A 25,383-nucleotide genomic window follows, 5' to 3' on the forward strand; every position below is an offset into this window, starting at 1 on the left:
ATTAGATATATTCAAGAAGGAGATAGATACATTTTTTAATGCTAAAGGGATCAAGGGATATGGGGAAAAAGCAGGAACAGGGTACTGAGTTAGACAATCAGCCATGATCATTTTGAATGGTGGAGCAGGCCCGAAGGGCCGAATGTCCTAGTCTTGCTCCTATTTTCTATGTTTCCTATGTCTATATTATTAACTTGCCTTTAGAGGATAAAGCGGACCCTAAATCACCTGCCTCTGCCCAGGCAGGCTCCGAGTTGACTAAGTATTGAATAGAAAGTGCAGTGTGGTTTTCCTTTCTCAGACTGGGGCTCAATAGCAACTCCTCCGCCCCACCCCAACCCCAACCCCCAGCCTAGCTACTGGTTAAAGGGATCTGCAATACCAAAATCTACCTGAAATATTCTGGTGCATTTCCTAGTGGCTGGAGCAACTAGTCAAGGACAGCCGCAGATCATGGGGAGGAGTTATAGTTAAAATCTACGTACAATCTATGATTAATTATGGTATTATGTATAAGAACAAAGTAATGGGTCAGGATGTGCAAATGACAGAATGGATTCGGTCAGAAATAATTGAATGCGGTAAAGATTTGTTTGTTTCATATCTACCTATAAATAGATTTAATTAAATTCCAATCTGGTAAATGAAAATAGTGACTTCAATTGTACATGGTTAAATTAAAGATGATCTGATGATGATAACACTTATAATTCCAAATTCTAGTGAAAATATAGTCATGAATAAAAAGCTGGTGATCCAATATTTAGTTGCTTTTTCAATTGGACTAATTGTGTCACTTTGAAGAAGCTGTGAGGTGGTAAATATTAAAGAAACATAAAATAATTAAATAATCGCTGCAGGTTAGGAAAAGTTGCTCTTGATAAACCAATGCTGTTTATAACAGTAAGTTATTAATCCCATATAACATTGATACATTTATGTTTTATATAATTGATATTTAACCTGCTTTTTGGATCTTGGCTTCATTAAAGACAGGTTTTCTAGTAAAAATAATATCTGGTGAAATAGGTTGTCAAGGGTAATGGGTTGAAAAATACTGCTGCAATCAGATACTTCAAATCATATGTTCCATCTGGTACTATTTTTTTCATTGCAAATTCAGTCAGGCAGAAAGAAAGAGAAATCACCCTTGGTCATTGGTAGTCAAACTCCACTTTTCATATATTCCGCCCATAGTTTTATTCAGTCAAACTCTCTCTGCCCTAACTTGTGCCACCCAGAGAAAATTTTCACCTTCGCTGCTTTGCGGTACAATGGTGGAGCGAATCGCCAGCCTGGTTTTTATTTCCATTTAAGACCTCTCTGCCAGTTTACCACCCAAACGGTGAAGTCGAACATTTACCCTGCTATGTCTTCTGTGTTTTGTTTCTTACACCAATTGATTCCACGTTCATTGCCCCACTCCATTAATTTACGATGCTATTAGCATACTTGAGCCATCTCACTTTCTCCTCTATCATTATTATCATCATCTCTACCCTTCATGCAATTCTTCAATTGCGATTAAACTATTCCAATTTGTATTGATAATGGGGGCAATATTCATCACCTCCATTGGGCTGGAAGGGGTATTTGAGCTCCGAAAATTGCAGCACTGAACTTACCGCACGGCTCCAACAGCTGATCCACTCGCTGCCATTCCTGACTCATTGAGGAAATGGACGGCCAGAGCACCACTTGTATCAGGTGGGGACCAGCTTATAATAAGCAAATCAGGATCCTATACCATTTGTAGGACCCAGATGCAATGTTTAGGTACTGTGCACAATCCACACATTGGTACTAGGCAAAAAGCAGCCTGACCAGTGGTCCTTACGGCTGCTCAGAAAATACAGCAGAACTTCTGTGCCACTGATTTTTATGGAGCCTTCTTTTGAGGAGCATTCATGAATGCTTGCCTTGGCCCTGCAAAAAGGTTCCCACCCTCTGTGCTGCTTCCACGATTGCCTCCTTCCATCTTCAATTCCAAACATCTGCCTAGGCTCCACGAAAGAGCTGCTGGATTTCCTGCCCCCCTTGACATCTCTCAATCGCCGAGCTGCCAGTGAGTATTTCTTCAGTGCTCGCAGTTCACCAATAGTATGCAGATGACTGTGAAATGCCCCCAACCTTTTGCTGAGGACATCGGGCAGAAGGCATAATCGCCAAAAATAAGAATCGTCCGCAGTTTCTCTTTTTCTGGATCTGTGACCTGCCTCTAAATACCATTGTTCCGATGCCATTTTGCCACCTAAGTTTTAGCTCCTTACTAAAGTGTTAGCAGCATAACTGCACCATAGAATTTCATATTCGTCCCGATGAAAAACCTCCTTGACTCCTGTGACTCCATCATTCAGTTGAATCTCTTTCCCACTTTTGCAATTTGAATATTAATGTTTCTGTCAACTATTCAATCCTCTGCAATTATGCTTTGCAGATATGTGAACATATGATTCTGCTCTAATGGATGAGTGGTGTTCAAGTGCTGCTCATATTTGTCATTTGCAGGAACCATATCTCATTATCTCAATTTTATTCTCGTTCATCTTCAGTCCAACAATCCGGCCACTTAAATTATAGATATTAGTAGTTTAGAACTACATCTGATGTAAGTGGTGCTACATCATATTTTGCATGAACTACTCTGTAGTGCACGTTGGAGCTAAATGCTCAAAACAAATTATAGAACTGTTATAACACTTGCCATGCGTGTCATTAGTTTAAATTAATGGAGTTGAATGTCATCTATATCACTAATGTTTCCCGTATATTTGGAACCATTTTTTTTCAGTTGCACCCAATCCAGATTTACTTGCTGCTTCCCAATTTTCCTTTCATTAGAAAAGATAAAATTGGAGTCAAATCAGATACATAAATAATGTGGAGCGGTGCTGTTTCATCCCTGACTGGGCGATTTCAGGCGCATTTATATTGGTTGGCGTTGCAGTGAACTGAAGCTGATGTTACAGTATATCCTGAGTCAGGTCACATGGGTTTAAAGTTGTGTGGAGTACAACTACAATTAAATATTTAAATTTGAACTATTGAGGAAAGAGCTGCCTACTCAGAGTTTTCTCCTAGACCAAAGAATTACAATTCCAGCTGGGCATCCTAAAAGGGAATAATGCCTGGCTGGAACCAGTATTCCCCTTTACACTATAACTTCAGCTTCAGTGCACTGCAACGCCAATGTTCCAAATAAACGCCCCTGAAATCGCCCATTCAGGGATGAAACAGCAGTGCTCTACATTGTTTATGTGCCTGATTTGACTTCAATTTTATCTTTTCTAATAAAAGAAAAATTAGGAAACAGTAAGTAAACCTCGATTGGACGCAACTGAAAAAAAATGGTTATAAATATACGGGAAACCTTAGTGATATAGATGACCTTCTGCTCCATTAATTTAAACTAATGGCACACATGGCAAGTGTTATAACAGTTCTATAATTTGTTTTGAGCATTTAACTCCAACGTGCATTGCAGCATTAATGCCACATACCGGAAACGTTCCCTCTGTATTGCTGTTGAGGAAAATAACATTTTTATTTTAGAGAAAGCACTCTTATTGTAAATAAAGCACACCAGGCAATTATTCGGATGGGATTTTTCTCTTTTTTCCTTATGTAGTATTTATGTTATTGAGTATGAGTATTGAAATAGGTCAGGTAGGTGAGTTAAATCTGACTGAGCATCTCAGGATCATGCGACGATATTACGTTCAGGTTTAAGGTCCAGACAGAAAGGGAAAAAGTCAGTACAAAAACATGGGCACCCGATTGGAATAGGGCAAGTTTTAGAAAGATGAGTGAACTAGCTGAAGTGAGGAGGAAAGAGAAATTTTCACACAGGGCTGTAGATCAAAAATGCAATATTTTTAAAAAGGAGTTTGCAAAGTTACAGAATAAATATGTACCATTTACAAAAGGAAGCTACATCAAATTTTGCAGTGTTGTGGATAAATAAAGAGGTTAGGAACAAACTAAAATTGAAGAAGAAGGCTTGTGGACTCTATAGTTATGATCAAAATAAGAGTGAATACAAGAAAATAAGGAACAAGGTTAAGAAATTATAATGAAAATAAGGATGGAGTATGAGGAGAGAATATAAAAAAGGACAATAAAGTATTCTACAGATATATCAGTAGAAATATAATTGTTAAACGTGAGATAGGACCCCTGAGAGGGGAAGAGAGGATAGTCAGTCTGTAGAGGATAATCAGGAATTGGTGGGGTTACTTAAAAAGTAGTTTACTTCAGTGTTTACAGAAGGGGAGGATATTGAGGAGATACATCCTGAATTGGTTCAAAGTGGGAAGAGAGATATTATAATAAATAAAAGGAAAGTATTCCAGAAGTTAGTTAAGCTAAATGAGGACAAAGTGTCAGGATTTGATGGGATACATCATCAAGGAAATGGAGGAAGAAATAGCGGTGGACCCAGAAATTATATTACAGGTTGCAAGGTGTCATTCTTGACTCAACCTTGCTCGGCACCAGCCGTTGATCACCAACGAATTTTGGCGACAGTGCCTAAAACAAGCATGAGGCTCTGTATTTTGGGATATATTAGGCGCCTGTTTTAGGCAACTACCCAGAATGCCTGCAAAGCCACCTTTACCAATATAGAAGCACTCGTAACATAGGAGCAGATCGAGTGCGGGATGTTGCACTCCGAAATTGGTCTCTTGTGTCCCCGTTTTCCACCTGGAAAGCGGATACATCGAGGACCAATTTCTACCCCATTTGTTTATTTATCTTATTAGTGTTTGTGGGACCTTGCTGTATGCAAATTGACACATTAATTACAACAGTGACTACCCTTCAAAAATAATTAATTGGTTGTGAAGCATTTTGGGATGTTCTGAGGTTATGAAAGGTGCTATGTAAATGCATGTTTGTTCTTCTTTCTTTCTACGTGTGCCAAAAGATTGAAAAGTGGCCAATGTAATACCTATTTTCAAAAAGGGAGGCAGAGCTACCCCTAGTAATTACAGGTCAGTTTTTAAAAATTAATTCTCAGGATGTGGGCAACATTGGCAAGACCGACATTTATTGCCCGTCCCTAGTTGACCTTGAGAAGGTGGTGGTGGGTCTTCTTCTTGAACTGCTGCAGTCCCTGCAGATAGATTAACACTGATGGTAGGGAAAATTTTGGACTCTTCAATAAAAGATGAAATTACTAAATATCGAGATGAAGAAAATATAATTAGAAGCAGCCAACACAGACTTCAAAGAGGAATATTGTGCTTGACAAATCTGATAGAGCTCTTCGAAAAGGTGACAGATATGGTGGATAGGGGAATTGCAGCCGATGTGATGTACATGGACTTTCAGCAAGCTTTTGACAAGGCACCACACATAAGACTATTGGAGAAGAATAAGGGGTTTGGAATTAGGGGGAGGATAACAAATTGGATTAAAAGCTGGTGAAAAGGGATGAAACAGATTGGGAGTTTCTCAGAGTGGTTTGAAATGGGTAGCGGTGTCCCACAGGGTTCTATTCTGGGGCTACTTCTATTCACTGTGCACATCAATAATTTGGATATAGGGTTAGAGGGAGTGATATCCAAGTTTGCAGATGATACTAAAATGGGATACATAATAAATGATTCTGAGGACCAAAGGCAGCTGCAAGGAGGCATTGATAAGATGGTGGAATGGTCAATAAAGTGCCAGATGGAATTCAATGTCAGTAAATGTGAGTTAGTACAATTTGGTAAAATAAAACTATAATTATATTTTGAATGAAAGTAAGTTTGGTGAGGTGGAAGAACAAATGGATTTGGGGATTTATGTTCACAAGACATTAAAAGCAGTACCTCAAGTGGAAAAGGCCATTACAAAACAACGAATGGAATATTGTGTTTTATGGCAAGAGGTATAGAATATAAAGTCACAACATAATGGTGAATTTATATAAAACCTTAGTAAGACCACAGTTGGAATATTACTTGCAGTTTTGAGTTCCACACTTTAGGAAGGATGTTGAGGTAATAGAGAGGGTACAGCCCAGATTCAGAGAAACATAGAAAATAGGAGCAGGTGTAAGCCATTTGGCCCTTCGAGCCTGCTCCGCCATTCAATATGATCATGGCTGATCCTCTATCTCAATACCATATTCCTGCTCTTTCCCCATACCCCTTGATGCCTTTTGTATCTAGAAATCTATCTAGCTCCTTCTTAAATACATTCAGTGACTTGGCCTCCACAGCCTTCTGTGGTAGAAAATTCCACAGTTTACCACCCTCTGAGTGAAGAAATTTCTCCTCATCTCAGTCCTAAATGTCCTACCCAGTATCCTGAGACTGTGACCCCTCATTCTGGACCCTGCAGCCAGGGGAAACACGCTCTCTGCATTCAAACTGTCAAGCCCTGTCAGAATTTTATATGTTTCAATGAGATCGTCTCTCACTCTTCTAAACTTGAGTGAATATAGGCTGAGTCAACCCAATCTCTCCTCATATGACAGTCCTGCCATTCCAGGAATCAGTCTGGTGAACCTTCACTGCACTCCCTCTATGGCAAGTATATCCTTTCTTAGGTAAGGAGACTAAAACTGCACACAATACTCCAGGTGTGGGCTCACCAATGCCCTTTATAACTACAGTAAGACATCCTTGTTCCTATACTCAAATCCTCTTGCAATGAAGGCCAACATACCATTTGCCTTCCTAACTTCTTGCTTCACCTGCATGTTTAATTTCAATGACTGGTGTACAAGGACACCCAGGTCCCTTTGTACATCAACATTTCCCAATCTATCACCATTTAAATAATACTCTGCCTTTCTGTTTTTCCTTCCAAAGTGGATAACTTCACATTTATCCACATTATACTGCATCTGCCATGTATTTGCCCACTCACTCAACTTGTCTAACTTGCCTTGAAGCCTCTTTGCATCCTCCTCACAACTCACGATCCCACCCTAGTTTTGTGTCGTCAGCAAACTTGGAAATATTACATTTGGTTCCCTCATCCAAATCATTGATATATATTGTGAATAGCTGGGGCCCAAGCACTGATCCCTGCGGTACCCCACTAGTCACTGCCTGCCACCCCGATAAAGACCCATTTATTCCTGCTCTCATTTTCCTGTCTGTTAACCAATTTTCAATCCATGCCTTTATATTACCACCAATCCCATGTGCTTTAATTTTGCACACTAACCTCTTAAGTGGGACTTTATCAAAGGCCTTCTGAAAATCCAAATAAACCACATCCACTGGTTCTCCCTTATCTATTCTATCAGTTACATCCTCAAAAAACTCCAGAAGGTTTGCCAAACATGATTTCCCTTTCATAAATCCATGTTGACTTTGTCTAATCCCGTTGATATTTTCTAAGTGGCCTGTTATCACATCCTTTATAATAGACTCGAGCATTTTCCCTGCCACTGATGTTAGGCTAACTGGTCTGTAGCTCCCTGTTTTCTCTCTCCCTCCTTTTTTAAATAGTGGGGTTACATTTGCCACCCTCCAATCTGCAGGAACTGTTCCATAATCTACAGAATTTTGGAAGATGATAACTAATGCATCCATTATTTCCATGGCTACCTCTTTTCGTACTCTGGGATGCAGATTATCAGGCCCTGGGGATTTATCGGCTTTGAGTCCCATTAATTTCTCCAGCACTATTTTTTTTACTCATACTAATTTACTTTAATTCCTCCTTTTCACTAGTCCCTTGGTCCCCTAGCATTTCAGGGAAGTTATTTGTGTCCTCTTCCGTAAAGACAGAACCAAAGTATTTGTTTAATTGCTCTGCCATTTCCTTGTTCCCCATTATAAATTCTCCCATTTCTGACTGTAGGGGACCTACATTTGTCTTCACTAATCTTTTTTTTTTACATACTTGTAGAAGCTATCACAGTCCACTTTTATGTTCCTTGCAAGTTTACTCTCACACTCTATTTTTCCCCTCTTAATCAATCTCTTGGTCCTTTTTTGCTGAATTCTAAACTGCTCCCAATCCTCAGGCTTGCTACTTTTTCTGGCAACTTTATATGACTCCTCTTTGGATCTAATACTATCCTTAATTTCTTTTGTTATCCATGGTTAGGCCACTTTTTCTTTTGTGTTTTTGCACCAGAAAGGAATGTATAATTGTTGCAATTCCTGCATTTGTTCCTTAAATGTTAGCCATTGCCTATCCACCTTCCTGCCTTTTAATGAAGCTTCCCAATCTATCGTAGCCAACTCACTCCTTCGTAGTTTCCTTTGTTTAGATTTCGGACCCTAGTTTTGGATTGGACTACTTCACTTTCCATCTTAATGAAGAATTCTATCATGTTATGGTCACTCTTTCCGAAAGGACCCCGCACAACAAGATTATTAATTAACCCCTTCTCATTGCACAATATCCAATCTAGGACAGCCTGTTCCCTGGTTGGCTCTTCAACATACTGGTCTAAAAAAACATCTTGTACACATTCCAGGAATTCATCCTCCACAGTACTGTTGCTAATTTGGTTCGGCCAGTCTATATGTAGATTAAAGTCACCCATGATTACTGTTGTACCCTTGTTATATGCATCTCTAATTTCCTATTTGATGCTGTCCCCTACATTACTACTACTGTTTGGAGGCCTATAGACAACTCCCACCAGTGTTTTCTGCCCCTTGGTGCTTCTTAACTCCACCCAGACTGATTCCACATCTTGATTTTCTGAGCTAATATCCTTTCTCACTATTGCTCTGATTTCATCCTTTACTAACAATGCCACCCCACCTCCATTTCCTAGGATGGTTCTTGGTATGAGGAAATATGAAGAAAGGCTTGAAAAATTGGGTGTGTTTTCATTACAGCAGAGGATACGAAGGGGGTCGATTTTAGGATGGCCGAGCAGGTGCGTTCGTGGCAGGGGGGATTCCGAAATTGGGGATTCCGGGGCGGGTCCGGAGCCTGGCTATAACCTGCCTACTTCCGGGTTCCCCAATGATGCGCTTAAATGCGCACGCAGCCCCTGCATGCGGGACTCTCACCGGCAATTAAAGCCGGCGGGATCCCACTTAAGGCAATTATTTTGATAGTTCAGGTCGTTTGCAGACCTGATTGGGAGGATATTTTAGGAGGGGTGGGATTTTCAGGTCAACTGAGCGTGTTTCCCGTACTGGGGGAAACATTCCCAGTTGAAACAGACGTGTTGCAGCCACCAGCCTGTGGGAGCTGCAAAGGTCCATTTGCCAGGTGGGGGGAGGGGGAAAGAGACCCTCACGCATTGCAGGAGGCCACTCTGTCACTTTGGACAAAGTTTGGCCTGCACCACCCTCCTCCTAACACAAAAATTCACCAACTTGCAACCTCAACCCCAGTGTGCAGACACATTTACCTACCTTGCGGGCCCCCTCAAACGTGCATCTTGTGGATGGGGACCGCCATAGCTACAGTCATGACCTCCTCAGAGGACGAACAGCATCACCAGCCTCGCTGGCCACGCCATTCACAACACAGTGCTGTGACACTTCCACCTGCACAGCAGGAGGGAGGGCAACCGCAGAGAGAGATGCATCGCAGAAGGTACTACCCTCGCCACAGGGTCTACAGACCGAGGCTCAGCTTCCTGGACCTCTCTGAGGAGCAGTGCACATGGAGGCTCAGAGTCACTCGACATGTAGTCGTGGTCATCTGCAGCCTCCTTCATGCCGAGCTGCTCCCGGCTGGCCCGAGCACCATCTTCTTACCTGTCGCTGTCAAAGTCACCACTGCCCTCAACAACTTCTCCTCCGCATGCTTTCAGGGTGCCACCTGGGACATCGCCGACGTCTCTCATTTGTCTGCACAAAAAAGCCCTGCAAATACACCTACACCCACTCTGCAGTGACACAATGGGTGGCATCAGGTGTAGGTCTTCATGGTGATCCTCAGGAAAGGGAATTATTGCACAAACCAGACAAGATTTGCAAAGATGTGGCAGTAGTGGTGATAACAAATTTTTAATGTGCTTTGCAAAACAAATGAATGTAAAACAAATACATGACATTCTGTCATACAACCTTCTGCATCCCCTTTGTGCTCCCAAAACCTTAGCCTTTCATTTATGGGAACCCTTACATGGTGCTACCCCTGTGGCTTCAGCAGAGGCAATGGCAGGTTGCTCTTGTCCATGCCCTGACCGATGAGATGCTTTGCTCGGACACCCTCTGGGTTTTGGTGCCCGTGAGGGCCCCTCCAAAGACTGCTCCCCCTGCACCTGTGCAGGGGCAGACTCGGCCACCTGGAGAGGAGGCAGCTTTGCGGTACTGGTTGAGAGGGGGGGCAACGGGTGAGACGTGGGAGCGCTTTGAGTGGTGTCCCCACTTCCATGTCCTCTTTTTCCATCATCCCTCTCCTGACCCAGGACCACATCACTCCTTCCACCCTGCTGGACGACAGTTTGGAGGACTTGTGTGAAGCCTTGGAAGACCAGTTGTAAAGTATCTGTCAGCCTGTTTAAGGCGGCGGAATGTTGCTCACCCTGAATCTGAACGGCCGTTGTCAGGGCCTGAATGGACTCATTGTTGAGCCGTGCTTGAAGCTCGATGGAGGCTAGCCTTTCCTCCATCGCAAACATTCCCGCACCTACCCTAGACACTATCTCAGAGATGCCTTCACATCCCTGTGACAGTATTCCACTCATGCAGGAGTTGGACTCCTCCATCCTCAGCGGATTGTGGAGAGTGCGCGTGGTAACTGTTCCAGTACCTCAGCAATGTGCTGCTGGGCCTCGATAACTCTCCTTTTCTTGGCTGGCCCCCAGGGTTCAGCATCTGGGTCCAGCTGAGCAGATCCTGGAGAAGAGTGCTCCCACTGACGCGGACTCTCCACGACTGCCCCTGCCACCAGGGCCTGCTCGTGCTCACTTGTGCGTGGTGACTCACCATGTGCAAGCCCAACTAAGTGAAGACGGGGACCCACCGAGGAGTGTGCATCTGCGCTGGTGGACGGCTGGCTCAGATGCGATGATGCACCTTAGAGGCCATCAGGTCCTCTGAGGCATTGCCCTCCGCAGTCACGGCGGTTGCAGGTGGCCCTGCAAGAGAACAGAAAGCAATATTAAGCATGTGGACAGATGTTGAGGTGCTGCAGATGCCAAGTGATGCTCAGATCATTCGCCATCACAAAGCTGAGTGTTAGGTTTCAGTCACCAGCTGCTTGTGCACTCCCAGTCCCGGCGTCCACCACGGACAGGCACTCCAGCGTCCGGCTTACTTCCAATGCCTGCTGCTCCGCGTCCGTTAAGACCACCTGGTGTGGTGGGCCCCCTCCGGTCCTTGCCCTCTCCCGGGCATTCTGGCATCTCTTCTCCTAACCAGGCAAAACACAGAGAGGTGTGATTGAGTGATGGTTGCATTGTGACCCGCTGCATGCATTGGTGTGGGTGGGGGTAAGCGTGAGGGAGATGCATGGGAGGGTGCGTGTGAGACGTAGCCATGAGATTGTATGAGGATTGGGTTGCGTGGTAGTGTTCGAATGGGAACTGGGGCGGTGAGTAAGTGCAGGCAAGGTGAGGATGATGGTTGAGTGGATGTGAGGAGTGATGCAAGAGCGTTGTGGTGGCAGTGCAGAAGGAGTTGTGTGGTGGTGGAGGTGATGTGGAAGATGGAGTGTGGGAGAATGCGTAAGTATACTAACTTTGACTGACCTGGTTAGGTCATTAAAGCACTTCCTGCACTGGACCCAGGTTCGGGCGACATTGCTGCTGCTGGTGACCTCCTCGGCCACCTCGAGCCAGGCCTTCTTGGTGACAGAGGGAGGCCACCTCCTCCCATCAGATGGAAAAAAAAATTCCCTCCTCCTCCTCACCCCATCGAGCAACACCTGAAGTGAGGAGTCAGAGAACCTTGCAGCAGCCTTGCCTCTGGGCTGTTCCATGATCCAAAATTGGTTCTTTGCTGCAGGAGGAGCATTGGAGAACTGCCCCTTTAAATAGGGCTCCTCCTGCTGACAGCCTGTGATGCGGGTGCGCAGTCCGCCCGCTGTGCCGGTCTGGAACGGGAAACCCGGAAGCATGCATAAGTGCTTTCAACTTGGCTGCGATCGCATGCAGAGCACCCCGATTTCACTGGGCACGTTACCCACGGGCCCAGTCATAGAGTTATAGAGTTATACAGCACGGATAGAGGCCCTTCGGCCCTTCGACCCACCGCTGCCAACCCGCCTCCCTCCAAATATCGGGCCCAAGGAGTTTCTAATGATTGGACGTCTAGAATGAGGGGACAAAGATATAAGATTAAATGTAAGATTTAGGACAGAAAGCAGGAGAAACTTTTTTATGCAGGAGTTAATGATTGAAACAGAGACCATGGCAATATTTAAGAATTTAAGAATTAGTTAGATAGGTGCTTGAAGGAAAAGGGAATAAAGGGATCAGGGAACACGGTTGGGTACATGGGATTAAGACTACTGCTCATGTGGAAGATAAACACCAACAGGGACTGGTTGGGCCCAGCATTCTGTTGCTGAGTTATAATTTCTGTATAATTCGATGTAATACTTAGATTTTTTTTCCATTTGGGTGGGGCAGAGGTGGCTATTGGTTTAAACCTAATACCAGAAACATTATATTATCTACAAGGTGTTTTAACTTTCTATATTTTCTCAATCAAATTGCTGTAAAGTTTCTTTTTTAGTTTATCACATACAGATATTGGTCCAACTTTTTCTCTTCCCTCTGTTGATTTTTTGGCTAACCTTGGGAAAGTATAGGTAGGAGGCAGTTTGAGAAGATGCTCTGCTTCCCCACTGTTTTCCGAGGCTAGGCCCATTAGGGCAAACTACACCACTCCATATGTGGGTGAACGAGTGGTAAATCCATGCAAGCGAGGAAAACGGCCTCCAGCCTGTTTCCTACCATCTGCACTTTTCAAATGCTAGATTCATAAGTCACCTGCTAGGCTTCAGCATCCAGTATATAGAGGCCCACAGAGTAGGCACCCAGGGCAAAATTTGAAGCAGGGCCTGTACCGGCACTCTCAGAGCGCAACTGTGCTCAGACCCCATCAGCGAAATGAGAACTTTTTCGGCAAAAAATGTAACAGCTAGTTCATTGACCACTTCTTCCTTCCAAGTATCCTCCCCTATTCTGTTGTTTGCTTCTAGTGTGGGACAGAAATACAGCCAGGGTCAGAGGGGCATCTCTGGAGTGGGTGGAAGTCCTACTCCACTGGAAATACACCCTAATCAAGGGGAGTGGTGGTGGGGGGGGGCTAAGCCTTTATTTCTTTAATTTTTTTTTTATTCGTTCATGGGATGTGGGCATCGCTGGCGAGGCCGGCATTTATTGCCCATCCCTAATTGCCCTTGAAAAGGTGGTGGTGAGCCGCCTTCTTGAACCGCTGCAGTCCGTGTGGTGACGGTTCTCCCACTGTTAGGAAGGGAGTTCCAGGATTTTGACCCAGCGACGATGAAGGAACGGCGATATATTTCCAAGTCGGGATGGTGTGTGACGTGAAGGGGAACGTGCAGGTGGTGTTCCCATGTGCCTGCTGCTCTTGTCCTTCTAGGTGGTAGAGGTCACGGGTTTGGGAGTTGCTGTTGAAGAAGCCTTGGTGAGTTGCTGCAGTGCATCCTGTGGATGGAACACACTGCAGCCACAGTGCGCCGGTGGTGAAGGGAGTGAATGTTTAGGGTGGTGAATGGGGTGCCAATCAAGCGGGCTGCTTTGTCCTGGATGGTGTTGAGCTTCTTGAGTGTTGCTGGAGCTGCACTCATCCAAGCAAGTGGAGAGTATTCCATCACACTCCTGACTTGTGCCTTGTAGATGGTGGAAAGGCTTTTGGGGAGTCAGGAGGTGAGTCACTCACCACAGAATACCCAGCCTCTGACCTGCTCTCGTAGCCACAGTATTTATATGGCTGGTCCAGTTAAGTTTCTGGTCAATGGTGACCCCCAGGATGTTGATGGTGGGGGATTTGGCGATGGCAATGCTGTTGAATGTGAAGGGGAGGTGGTTAAACTCTCTCTTGTTGGAGATGGTCATTGCCTGGCACTTATCTGGCGCGAATGTTACTTGCCACTTATGAGCCCAACCCTGGATGTTGTCCAGGTCTTGCTGCATGCCGGCTCGGACTGCTTCATTATTTGAGGGGTTGCGAATGGAACTGAACACTGTGCAATCATCAGCGAACATCCCCATTTCTGACCTTATGATGAAGGGAAGGTCATTGATGAAGCAGCTGAAGATGGTTGGGCCTAGGACACTGCCCTGAGGAACTCCTGCAGCAATGCCCTGGGGCTGAGATGATTGGCCTCCAACAACCGCTACCATCTTCCTTTTTGCTATGTATGACTCCAGCCACTGGAGAGTTTTCCCCCTGATTCCCATTGACTTCAATTTTACTAGGGCTCCTTGGTGCCACACTCAGTCAAATGCTGCCTTAATGTCAAATCTGAATCTTTGACATTTGGTATAGTTCATTTGTCACAATAAACACTACCTATTTTTTATGAATTGAAATGGGTTGTAAAAATACCTTTTCCTACAATAAACAAGTCATGCAGTGTAGATATGTGTGCAGCTTTGTGTTGGTCCAGTATGTGCCTGAGTGCCCTGTGTAAACCAGTTTAAGAATATATCCAATTGTAGCATACCGATGATCATCCATTATTCAGTATTCATATGTATGCATTTTTATCTATTTGTAGATATTTTTCACTCTATCAAATACAAGCTTTACCCACTTATATCAAATTCCTTTTCCTACTACTTCAACAGAGGGTTAAGACCTCCATTAAATAATGGAGAGTGGAATTTGACACAAGTGAGTTAAGAATTCATCAGGCAGTACCAATTTCACAGAAGTTTCCGGGCTATTGTCTCAATCTAGTTTTGCCCTTAGGGGCCCAACTGTTGCTTCTCACCACAAGCAACACCAGGCCTTCTCCTTCAGCTTAAGTGGGGAAACAGTTTGGGCCTGTAGTTTTCTCTGTAGAAGCTCTATTAATGCCTAACAGGACATAAGCTTCTGCTGGGAAGGACTATTTCTCTATTTCTGATTGCCTTTTCTCTCCCTTGAGGGAACTGCCTGTTTCTGTGCTCTTGTATCTATCTTGCTGTATAACAACTCGTGAAACAGTCCTCCAATGAAGGCAGATCAGTTTGATAGTCTTCTAAGTTTGAGATTAGTGTTCGTGAGTCTCTGTTTGGGTCTCCAGTATTTCGCTACTAAGAGCTATCTCCTTGCCAATACTTCATAATATAACATGGTAAAGAAAGGAAAATTGGGGTGCGGTGTGAAATCTTTTCTATTTCAGAAAGTCTATCTTTTAGATTTATTCTGTTTTCAAGTAGTGGAGGTATTGTTCATATATTCGTCCGTGCCTTGCAAATATGTTGGGAGAACATAAGGAATTAATCTGTGGGAATATTCTCTTGTTTTGTGTAGGTACCTTTGTGCGACAGATAACGGCTACAGACGCTGATGATCCTACGTATGGAAACAGTGCCAGGGTGGTGTACAGTATCCTGCAGGGACAGCCATACTTTTCTGTGGATCCCAAAACAGGTAATTAGTTCTATGTAAAAGGCTAACACCACTTAATTTTTATATTGCAGCAACAACTTGTAATTTTTCAGAAAATAAGACATTCCAAGGCACTTTGCTGGCTGATCTAGTTAAGAGAGTGAGTGTGCAGCAAAAAGCCCAGAAAATAGGTTGGGATTCGATATGCTGGGTCCCAGCCTTTGCTTACGGTTTCTGGGGAGTCCTGTCCTGGGTCCCAAACATACTCTCCCACACCAGTGGAGGCAGGGACTTTCTATGCTGGGAGTTCCCACTCCCTCGGCCTCGTACCCCTAAAGATTATAAGTACAATTTTTTTTTGTAATGTGGCCTCTAGATTTGAAGCTAAGTTTTGTTTCTGGGGGTGAGGGGCAGACAACCCCCCCCCCCCCCCCACCCACTCAATTGAGCTCACACACCAGATTTCCCAACAGCATGGGCTAGGCGGATGCCCAAGATGCATCTGTTTTGTCTGTTCGCAGTTCCTTGCAACTTAGATGCCCTCCCCCTGACGCTATATATTCTGACAGGATTGGTGCTGGAGTGCATCAGTGGGCGTCATCCCAGAATAATTGCTGGGAATGCGCCCTGTACAAATTTGTTCTCAACATCTCTAGGAGAGGGGGAAGAGAACAAATTGTCAGTTAAAGAAGAATGAAGACAAAAAAAAGTTAGGATAGTTCCCTGATCACATTGGACGAACCTATAAATGGTGCAAGAGATGTAGCACATAGTTGATGGTCCAGTAAGCACAAGACACGAGGACAGGTTTCATACACCTGGCTTGTATTCCCTGGAGTATAGAAGACTGAGGGGTGACCTAATCAGAATGTTTTAAATGATAAAAGGATTCGATCTGATAGATACAGAGAAACTATTTCTTATGCTGGGGGAGCCCAGAACAAGGGGACATAATCTTAAAATTAGAGCTCGGCCATTCAGGAGTGAAATCAGGAAGCACTTCTTCACACAAAGGGCGGTAGAAATTTGGAATTCTCTCCCCCAAGAGTCAGTGGATGCTGGGTCAATTGAAACTTTCAAGACTGAGATCAACAGATTTTTGTTGGGTAAGGGTATCAAGGGATATGGAGAAAAGTTATGTAAATATAGTTGAGGCACAGACTTGAGGGGCTGAATGACCTACTGCTGTGCCTATGTTAATATGTAACGCATTTGAATCCCACTCGCCAACGATGCTCATAGTCTCTTGGGGAAACTGTATCATTTTCAGCTGCATTTTCCAGGAGAGCAAAAATGGGTCATGTGTTTCTCTTCCTGTAACTGCTGAAATGTACTTCCTGATCAAGGCAATGTTTGCTGATATTTTTCTGGGCTGGATTGTCCCATTATTAGGACCGAAAAGGATACCATGGATGATAGGTGAACGTAACCTTTAGAAAAGAGGTAAACAAATACACCAAATGGCCTCTTTATCAGCTCTAACTTCTATGGTTCTATGAAGAAGAATATAAAAAAGGTATGGCGATAAAGCAGGGAAATGGGATTAGAGTCAATAGCTCCAGTTGTTGAACTGGCACTAGCATTGGTACAATGAGTAGCTGCCTTTTGTGCTGTGATTTCTATGATATTTTGAAAATAAAATATAAGATTAAAAATGTTGGTTTCTGGGGAGCCCTGTCCTGTCCTCCCAGAGGAGACAGGGACTTTCTATACTGGGAGGTCCCACTCCCTCGGCCTCATACCCCTAAAGATTGTAAGTACATTTTTTTTTTGTAACGTAGCCCCTAGATTTGAAGCTAGATTTTGTTTCTGGGGGTGAGGGGCAGACAACCCCCACTCCAAACCCCACACCTCCCAATCCAGCACAGACACCAGATTTCCCAACAGCATAGACATCTGTTTTGTCTGGGTGTTCACAAGTTTGCAGTTCCTTGCAACTTAGATGTCCTCCCCCTGACCCTATATATTCTGACAGGGTCGGTGTTGGAGTGCACCAGTGGGCATAATCCCAGAATATTGCTGGGAATGCATTGATGAGAAGAAGGAAGAAGGGAGTCTACTGATACTCATTGCACAAGTGCTGAAAGAGCAAAATTGAGTTAAAGAGAACACATAGGAGAATTTTTATCCGTAACCCAAGTTTTCAAAGTGCTATTTTTATTCAATGACTGATTTTTTCCATAAATGTTCACGATTATGTCATCTCAATTTTCACTTTCACTGAAGGTATTTAAAATGTAAGTGTTAATTTATGAAAAGGTGGCTATTTTACTGGCATTGCCCAAAAGGCACCAATCGCACTTTTAGATGTCACCTCCAGGGTGTTTGGACCACAAGAGCAAAGTTTTCATAAGAGATACTATTTCACTTTGTATTAGTTGGATTTCTGTGTAATTTACATGCTAAACAACTTTAACTGTATAAGTTTCCAAACTGCAACGGGTATAAAAAGAATTTCAGGTCTAACATTTAGACTTCTTTATGGAAGCATGAAAATGTGGGTAGTCCTAAAAACAGAGGTTAGCAACTGAACATCAAGGCTAGGTTGCAATCCTTGTCGAGCAGTAAGGAGCACAGGTCCATCCCTTCACTGTGTAACTGGGACTGCAGATAATTACTCACTATTAGGTCACTAAGAAGTCCAAGCATACATATTGTTCGACTGCCAGATTATACAGATCTATCCACCATGAGCCTTTCAGGAATTCTAAGGAGAGTCACTTCAGACCCTATGCATCAAATAAAAATAACATTTTAAAACTACTTCTGACTATTTAGTGGATCTCCTTCATGCTAAGAAAATGGCAAAATAAAATAATGGCATTGGCAGATGGGACCACTGCACAGTCCTTGTGACAAAATCTCATCTCCATCATGAGGGTATCTTCCATCATGTAGTACGGCAATACTAGCGTACTAAGTGGGACAGAATAAGGACAGATTTAGCAGCCCAAAGCTGGGCATCCATGAGGCACTACTGGTCATCATTAGCAGAATCAGGAATTTCATGTCTCAGTGCATCCCCCACTCTTTGATCACCATCAAGCCAGGAAACCACCGCTAGTTCAATGTGGAGCGTAGAAAAGTGTGCCAGGAGCAGCACCAGGCAGACCTTAGAATGAGGCACGGACCTAGTGAGGCTGCTACACAGGGCTACCTGCATGCTAAACACCAAAAACAACAGTCGGTAGACAAAACGAAGCAAGCCCATGACCAACGGATTAGCAACTAACATGAACATTCCCCTTCTAAACCACAATGAATCCCAGCACATGAGTGCAAGAGACAAGGCTGCAGTATCTTCAGCCTAAGGTGCCAAATAGATGATTCTACTCAGCCTAATATCAGGAGTGGGATTGTTCGCTGGTAATTTCACAGTGTGCCACTACATTCACAACTCCTCTGACAATGAAGCAGCATGTGCAAGCCTACAGCAGGATCTGGACAACATTCAGATTTGAGCTGACATTCAGGTAACATTCACTCCACATAAGTGACCAGTAACCAACATGCTGGGGGTCACCATTGACCAGAAAATTAATTGGACCAGCATCAGCATTAATTGGACCAGCATCATGGCTACAGAACAGGACAGAGACTGGGTGCTTTGCGATGAGTCACTTACCTCCTGATCCCTTAAAGTCTCTCCATCATCTACAAGGCTCAAGCTAGGAATGTGATGGATACTCACCACTCACCTGGATGGGGTGCAGCCACAACAACTCTCAAGAAGCCCGACATCATCGAGGACAGAGCAGTTTCTGCTGTCTGCTACTGGACTCAATATCCATCCCCTCGACCGCTGGTGCACTGTGGCTGCATAATATACGATTTACAGGGCGCTCGGCAGCAACTTACCTAGATTAATTCGACAGCATCTCCCTCCCCCGTGACCTCTACCACTGAGAAGAACAGGAACAACAATGTAGTGGGAACCCTTTCATTCCCAAGTTCCCTTCCCAAGTCTCACATTCCTGACTGGAACATATATTGCTGCTCCTTCATTGTCACTGAGTCAGAATCATAGAATTCTCGATCAACACCATTGTGCGAGCACTATTACCGCAGGTTCAAGGAGAAGGCCCACCATTTCTGAGGGCAACAAGAGATGCGCAATGAATGTGGCCTTCCCTGCTTTGCTCACATCCCAAGAACAAATAAAAAAAAACGAAAGAAGTACGTCTCCTTTTGTATAACTAGGAAAGATAATTTAAATCTTAAAGTGCTGTCTCTCCCAAGACATAGACAGATCCCTTTGATCATTACTCAGTTTTGTATGGAGTGTGAGCCATAACAGTTAAAGAAATGATTTGTTACAGTAAAGCAATAGATAACAAACAATGACCGTACTCTGTCTGCAGCAACAAAACAAAGCTCTCACATATATTCTTACCTTGAATAATTACTTACACAACAGTTCTGCTAGTTCAGCCTGGGCAACTAGAAAAGGGAAGAGAGAGAGGGGAAAAGAATGGGGGAAAGAGACAAAGAAAAACAGAAGAAAAAGGAAATGCAGAAGCCCTGATTTTAACTCGGGGCATGAGTGCAGTGAGCCGGGGCCGGGCTGGGCAGGAAGTGAGGCCCACGCCACTTTAACTCCTGGACGTCATTTCTTTGTGGGCATCAGAATCCCATGTGAATCCGGTGAGAATTGTTACCTGGCCAACGTGTGGGAGCGTGATTTTGGGAGGCAGCAGGTCGTCGCCAAGGCCCAAGGGAACGGTCCTGACATAACTTAAATGATTGGGTGGGGGGGTGGTTTCTGGGAGCAATCGAGGGGGAGGGGGAGGGAATCAGGTAAGGGAGTCCAAGCTTTCCTTGTGGGGCCTAGAGGAGCTCTTCTGCTCCTCCTGGCCAAAAAATAAATCATAAAAACATTAAAACTTACCTGGGCCTCTTTTGTTCACCCTACTGCTTGACGCCAGGTTTCACTGGTGGGTCCAGCACTATGCGTTACTTGCACGATCCAGAGTAAACGTCGCATTGGGGCCTGATTAATGTCATTGGACCCCGACTTTTAAATATTAACTAGGCCCTAACCTGCAAGTGGTGATCACCATCATCCCTGCAAGCCGAAACTGCATGGCTAAAATGGCAATGAGCGTGAAAGCATCAGATTTTCTGATATGCACTTCAGGTGGGTGAGACTCCCCACCAGAGTCAAAAGTCAAAAAATCGGGATAAGAGTACTGCCTAGTTGGGCAGTATTAGAGTCATTACAATTAACTTCTAACTATTCTCTAGGTTAGGGAGGAGAAAATTGGCCAAAGCTCCCGATCATTATTGAAGGGTAGAATCTCAAGGTTCACACATGAATAGTGCCTGCATGGAGGACATACTACCCCACCCCAGCACCTAAGGGACCTTACCCAAGCAAGTCTTCACCTGAAAGGTGGATGGGGAAGTAGAAAATTGGCAAAAGAATTATCCAGTTTACTGTATAATTGAAAGTGTTCAAGAAACTGAGACAGAAAATTGTTGTTGTTGTTTCTTTCTGAATTCCTGATAAGTAAAAGTAATGTTCTGACAAACAATGTCATCCATGAGAATTGAAAAATATGTATATATATTCAGTGAATGCACAATGTGACATGTATATTGAGATTTTAAACCCATTGATGCTGGCAGCTTATTCTTCGATTCTTTTAGCTGTAATGTTGTCTAGGAGACAATTATGTTTCACAATTGTCAGAGTGTGAAGAAGAGAGCTGATAGATATGCCGAGGACAATCTCCTGATTGTTATTGTGGTCTCAACATTTTGGAATTGGTATGTTTCAGATCACTTTGCTGTCTATCCTTCTGAGGCCACAGGTTAGATCCTGTCAGACCAGTGCTTGGACACGGGCTGTGGAAGTGTTTGCATGTGTAGTGATTTATTTGGCTCTATTTACACCATTACCTTTAGATTTTAAATGCGTTTTATAACAAAGGATTTAAATTTGGAGTTTAGTAGTGGAATGATTTATTGTGCCTATTGTTTTGGCCTTGTTTCTAGCTCTAACTTTGCTATTATACCTTTTAAGTGAATAACAGTGCTGCTTTCTTGACGTCTAACACACACTTGCAAGGGTGTAAGAGATTCTGTTTGTTTTTTAATTGTTCATTTTTCTTATGGTGAGAGTAAAATGAAAGGCCAAATCCCTTAATGCAGGTCACCGCTAAGGCTGAAAGAGTAAAATGAACACACGAGATAATTCAGACGGAAGAGATTAGGTGACATCCAGCTTGGGTTTTAAAAGCCTGTAGATAGTCGGAGAAAGGGATGACTGAGGAAGATAAGGCATGCCACGATTATGAGAAAAATTAGTTTGAGTAAGAGACTAAACAATGGGTAGATTTTCATCTGGATCGCTAGACATTGGTCCACGGGCCTCATCTACATATTCGGGACGAGCTGCTGGCATCTGCTGCGCCTCCACAGGCAACTTGTCCGAGGGAAGAAATCAATATTGAGCTGCCTACCTCGCCAGCAGCGGCCCTCAGGAAAGTCCCAGCAGGGAAGCTGGAGTGGACGATCGTCACATTTAAAAGAAAACAAAATATTACTTACCTTTTCGGTGGTGGCTGCCTGGACGCTTGGAACGTCAGACCCGATGCCTCCTCCATTCAGGGCAGTCCAATTTGGCAGAGGAGCCCTTCCACAGGTATTAGGCCTCGAATTAACATTTTTTTTATTCGTTCATGGGATGTGGGCATCGCCAGCAAGGCCAGCATTTATTGCCCATCCCTAATTGCCCTTGAGAGGGTGGTGGTGAGCCGTCTTCTTGAACTGCTGCAGTCTGTGTGGTGAAGGTTCTCCCACAGTGCTGTTAGGAAGGGAGTTCCAGGATTTTGACCCAGCGACGATGAAGGAATGGTGATATATTTCCAAGTCGGGATGGTGTGTGACTTGGGGAACGTGCAGGTGGTGTTGTTCCCATGTGCCTGCTGCTCTTGTCCTTCTAGGTGGTAGAGGTCGCGGGTTTGGGAGTTGCTGTCGAAGAAGCCTTGGTGAGTTGCTGCAGTGCATCCTGTAGATGGTACACACTGCAGCCACAGTGCGCCGGTGGTGAAGGGAGTGAATGTTTAGGGTGGTGGATGGGGTGTCAATCAAGCGGGCTGCTTTGTCCTGGATGATGTCAAGCTTCTTGAGTATTGTTGGAGCTGCACTCATCCAGGCAAGTGGAGAGTATTCCATCACACTCCTGACATATGCAAGGAGCCTAACGCTTGTATTATGCAGCCGCCTGGAATGCCTAAAAAAAAGGGCCCAAAGAATTTAGTAGTGGGCCGAACATTCACTCAGATTGGATGCTAAATTGGTCCGTGTTGTGTCCGTTTTACCCTCTAAAAATGGGTGCAATGCATACCCATTTTTACACCTTGATTTCAGTACAGTGGGGTACAAAAAGGAGGAAGAGCATGTGGAACAGCATATCTGGAGCATTCAAAGCCTTCACTACATTCCCTTCAGAAATATTAGTTTAATAGTTTCATATTTATCAAATTAACTGCATGGCCAATGTAGTCTAGATTTTTGATACGCTTTAAATATTGGTCTGGTCAGATGTTTTGTTTCTTCCATATGGGAAGCTTTGCAATCTGCAGGTGGTATTCTACTTACACAATGGTCTGCAATGATGGCTCAAAGGATCCTTGTTTGTTGAAGCAAATTTATAACCACATTCTAAACTTCATTGTCCTGGGTTGTTTCATTTAATAGTTGTTGCCTTACAGTGAATAGAAAGAAAAAAGGTTTATGGACTATTGACTATCAATATAAGCAGGTCATTCATAGAGTCATAGAGTTATACAGCACGGATAGAGGCCCTTCGGCCCATCGTGTCCGCGCCGGCCATCAAGCCCAGTCTAATCTAATCCCATATTCCAGCATTTGGTCCGTAGCCTTGTATGCTATGGCATTTCAAGTGCTCATCCAAATGCTTCTTGAATGTTGTGAGGGTTCCTGCCTCCACAACCCTCTCAGGCAGTGAGTTCCAGACTCCAACCACCCTCTGGGTGAAAAAGTTCTTTCTCAAATCCCCTCTAAACCTCCCGCCTTTTACCTTGAATCTATGCCCCCTTGTTATAGAACCCTCAACGAAGGGAAAAAGCTCCTTAGTATCCATCCTATCTATGCCCCTCATAATTTTGTACACCTCAATCATGTCCCCCCTCAGCCTCCTCTGCTCCAAGGAAAACAAACCCAATCTTCCCAGTCTCTCTTCATAGCTGAAGCGCTCCAGCCCTGGTAACATCCTGGTGAATCTCCTCTGCACCCTCTCCAAAGCGATCACATCCTTCCTGTATTGCGGCGACCAGAACTGCACACAGTACTCCAGCTGTGGCCTAACCAGTGTTTTATACAGCTCCATCATAACCTCCTTGCTCTTATATTCTATGCCTCGGCTAATAAAGGCATGTATCCCATATGCCTTCTTTACCACCTTATCTACCTGTTCCGCCGCCTTCAGGGATCTGTGAACTTGCACACCAAGATCTCTCTGACCCTCTGTCTTGCCTAGGGTCTTCCCATTCATTGTGTATTCCCTTGCCTTGTTAGTCCCTCCAAAGTGCATCACCTTGCACTTTTCCGGGTTAAATTCCATTTGCCACTGTTCCGCCCATCTGACCAACCCATCTATATCGTCCTGCAGACTGAGGCTATCCTCCTCGCTATTTACCACCCTACCAATTTTTGTATCATCAGCGAACTTACTGATCATACCTTTTACATTCATATCCAAGTCGTTAATGTAGACCACAAACAGCAAGGGCCCCAGCACCGATCCCTGTGGTACCCCACTGGCCACAGGCTTCCAGTCACAAAAACAACCTTCGACCATCACCCTCTGCCTTCTACCACTAAGCCAGTTTTGTATCCAAAGTGCCAAGGCACCCTGGACTCCATGGGCTCGTACCTTCTTGACCAGTCTCCTGTGCGGGACTTTATCGAAGGCCTTACTGAAATCCATGTATGCCACATCCACTGCGTTACCCTCATCCACACGCCTATTCACCCCCTCAAAAAATTCAATCAAATTAGTCAGACATGATCTTCCCTTGACAAAGCCATGTTGACTATCCCTGATTAATCCTTGCTTCTCCAAGTGGAGACTAATTTTGTCCTTCAGAATTTTTTCCAATAATTTTCCTACCACTGATGTTAGGCTCACTGGCCTGTAGTTCCCCGGTTTTTCCCTACTCCCCTTCTTGAATAATGGTACTACATTAGCGGTTCTCCAGTCCTCTGGCACATCCCCTGTGGCCAGAGAAGTTCTGAATATATGTGTTAGAGCCCCCGCAATCTCCTCCTTTGCCTCACACAGTAGCCTGGGATACATTTCGTCCGGGCCTGGGGATTTATCCATTTTTAGGCCTGCTAAAACCGCCAATACCTCCTCCCGCTCGATGTTAATATGTTCGAGTATATCACAGTCCCCCTGTCGTATTTCTATGTCTACGTCGTCCTTCTCCATAGTGAAAACAGATGCAAAAAATTCATTTAGAACCCCTCCTACATCTTCCGGCTCCACACACAGATTGCCATTTTTGTCCCTAATGGGCCCTATTTCTTCCCTAGTTATCCTCTTACCCTTAATATACTTATAAAACATCTTAGGATTTTCCTTTATTTTGCTCGCCATTGTTTTTTCATGGCCCCTCCTTGATCTCCTAATTTCCTTTTTAAGTATCCCCCTGCACTTTTTGTACTCCTCTAGGGCTTCCTCCGTCCTTAGCCTTTTCTATCTGCCAAAAGCCCTCCTTTTTTTCCTAATCCATTCTCGTATATCCCCTGACATCCAAGGTTCCCTGGAGTTCTTGTAACCACCCTTGACCTTTACGGGAACATGTTGCCATTGTATGGTCTCAATCTCCCTTCTGAAAGACTCCCATTGCTCCGATGCGGATTTTCCTACAAGCAGCTGATCCCAGTCCATTTTGGCCAGATCCTGCCTTAT

At 44.2% G+C, this 25,383-nt stretch overlaps 1 protein-coding gene across 1 annotated transcript in view; it reads left to right on the top strand.

Moving 5' to 3' along the window:
- Nucleotides 1-25,383, top strand: part of LOC137339234 (cadherin-12-like) — a 214,152-nt gene that overhangs the window by 43,602 nt on the left and 145,167 nt on the right. The window contains exon 4 of the mRNA XM_068001881.1: nt 15,363-15,482. Within this exon, the coding sequence (XP_067857982.1) occupies nt 15,363-15,482 (120 nt within the window). The remainder of the gene's footprint in view (nt 1-15,362; nt 15,483-25,383) is intronic.

Source organism: Heptranchias perlo, chromosome 2 (assembly GCF_035084215.1).
Source record: "Heptranchias perlo isolate sHepPer1 chromosome 2, sHepPer1.hap1, whole genome shotgun sequence".
In the NCBI taxonomy this organism is placed as follows: domain Eukaryota; kingdom Metazoa; phylum Chordata; class Chondrichthyes; order Hexanchiformes; family Hexanchidae; genus Heptranchias; species Heptranchias perlo.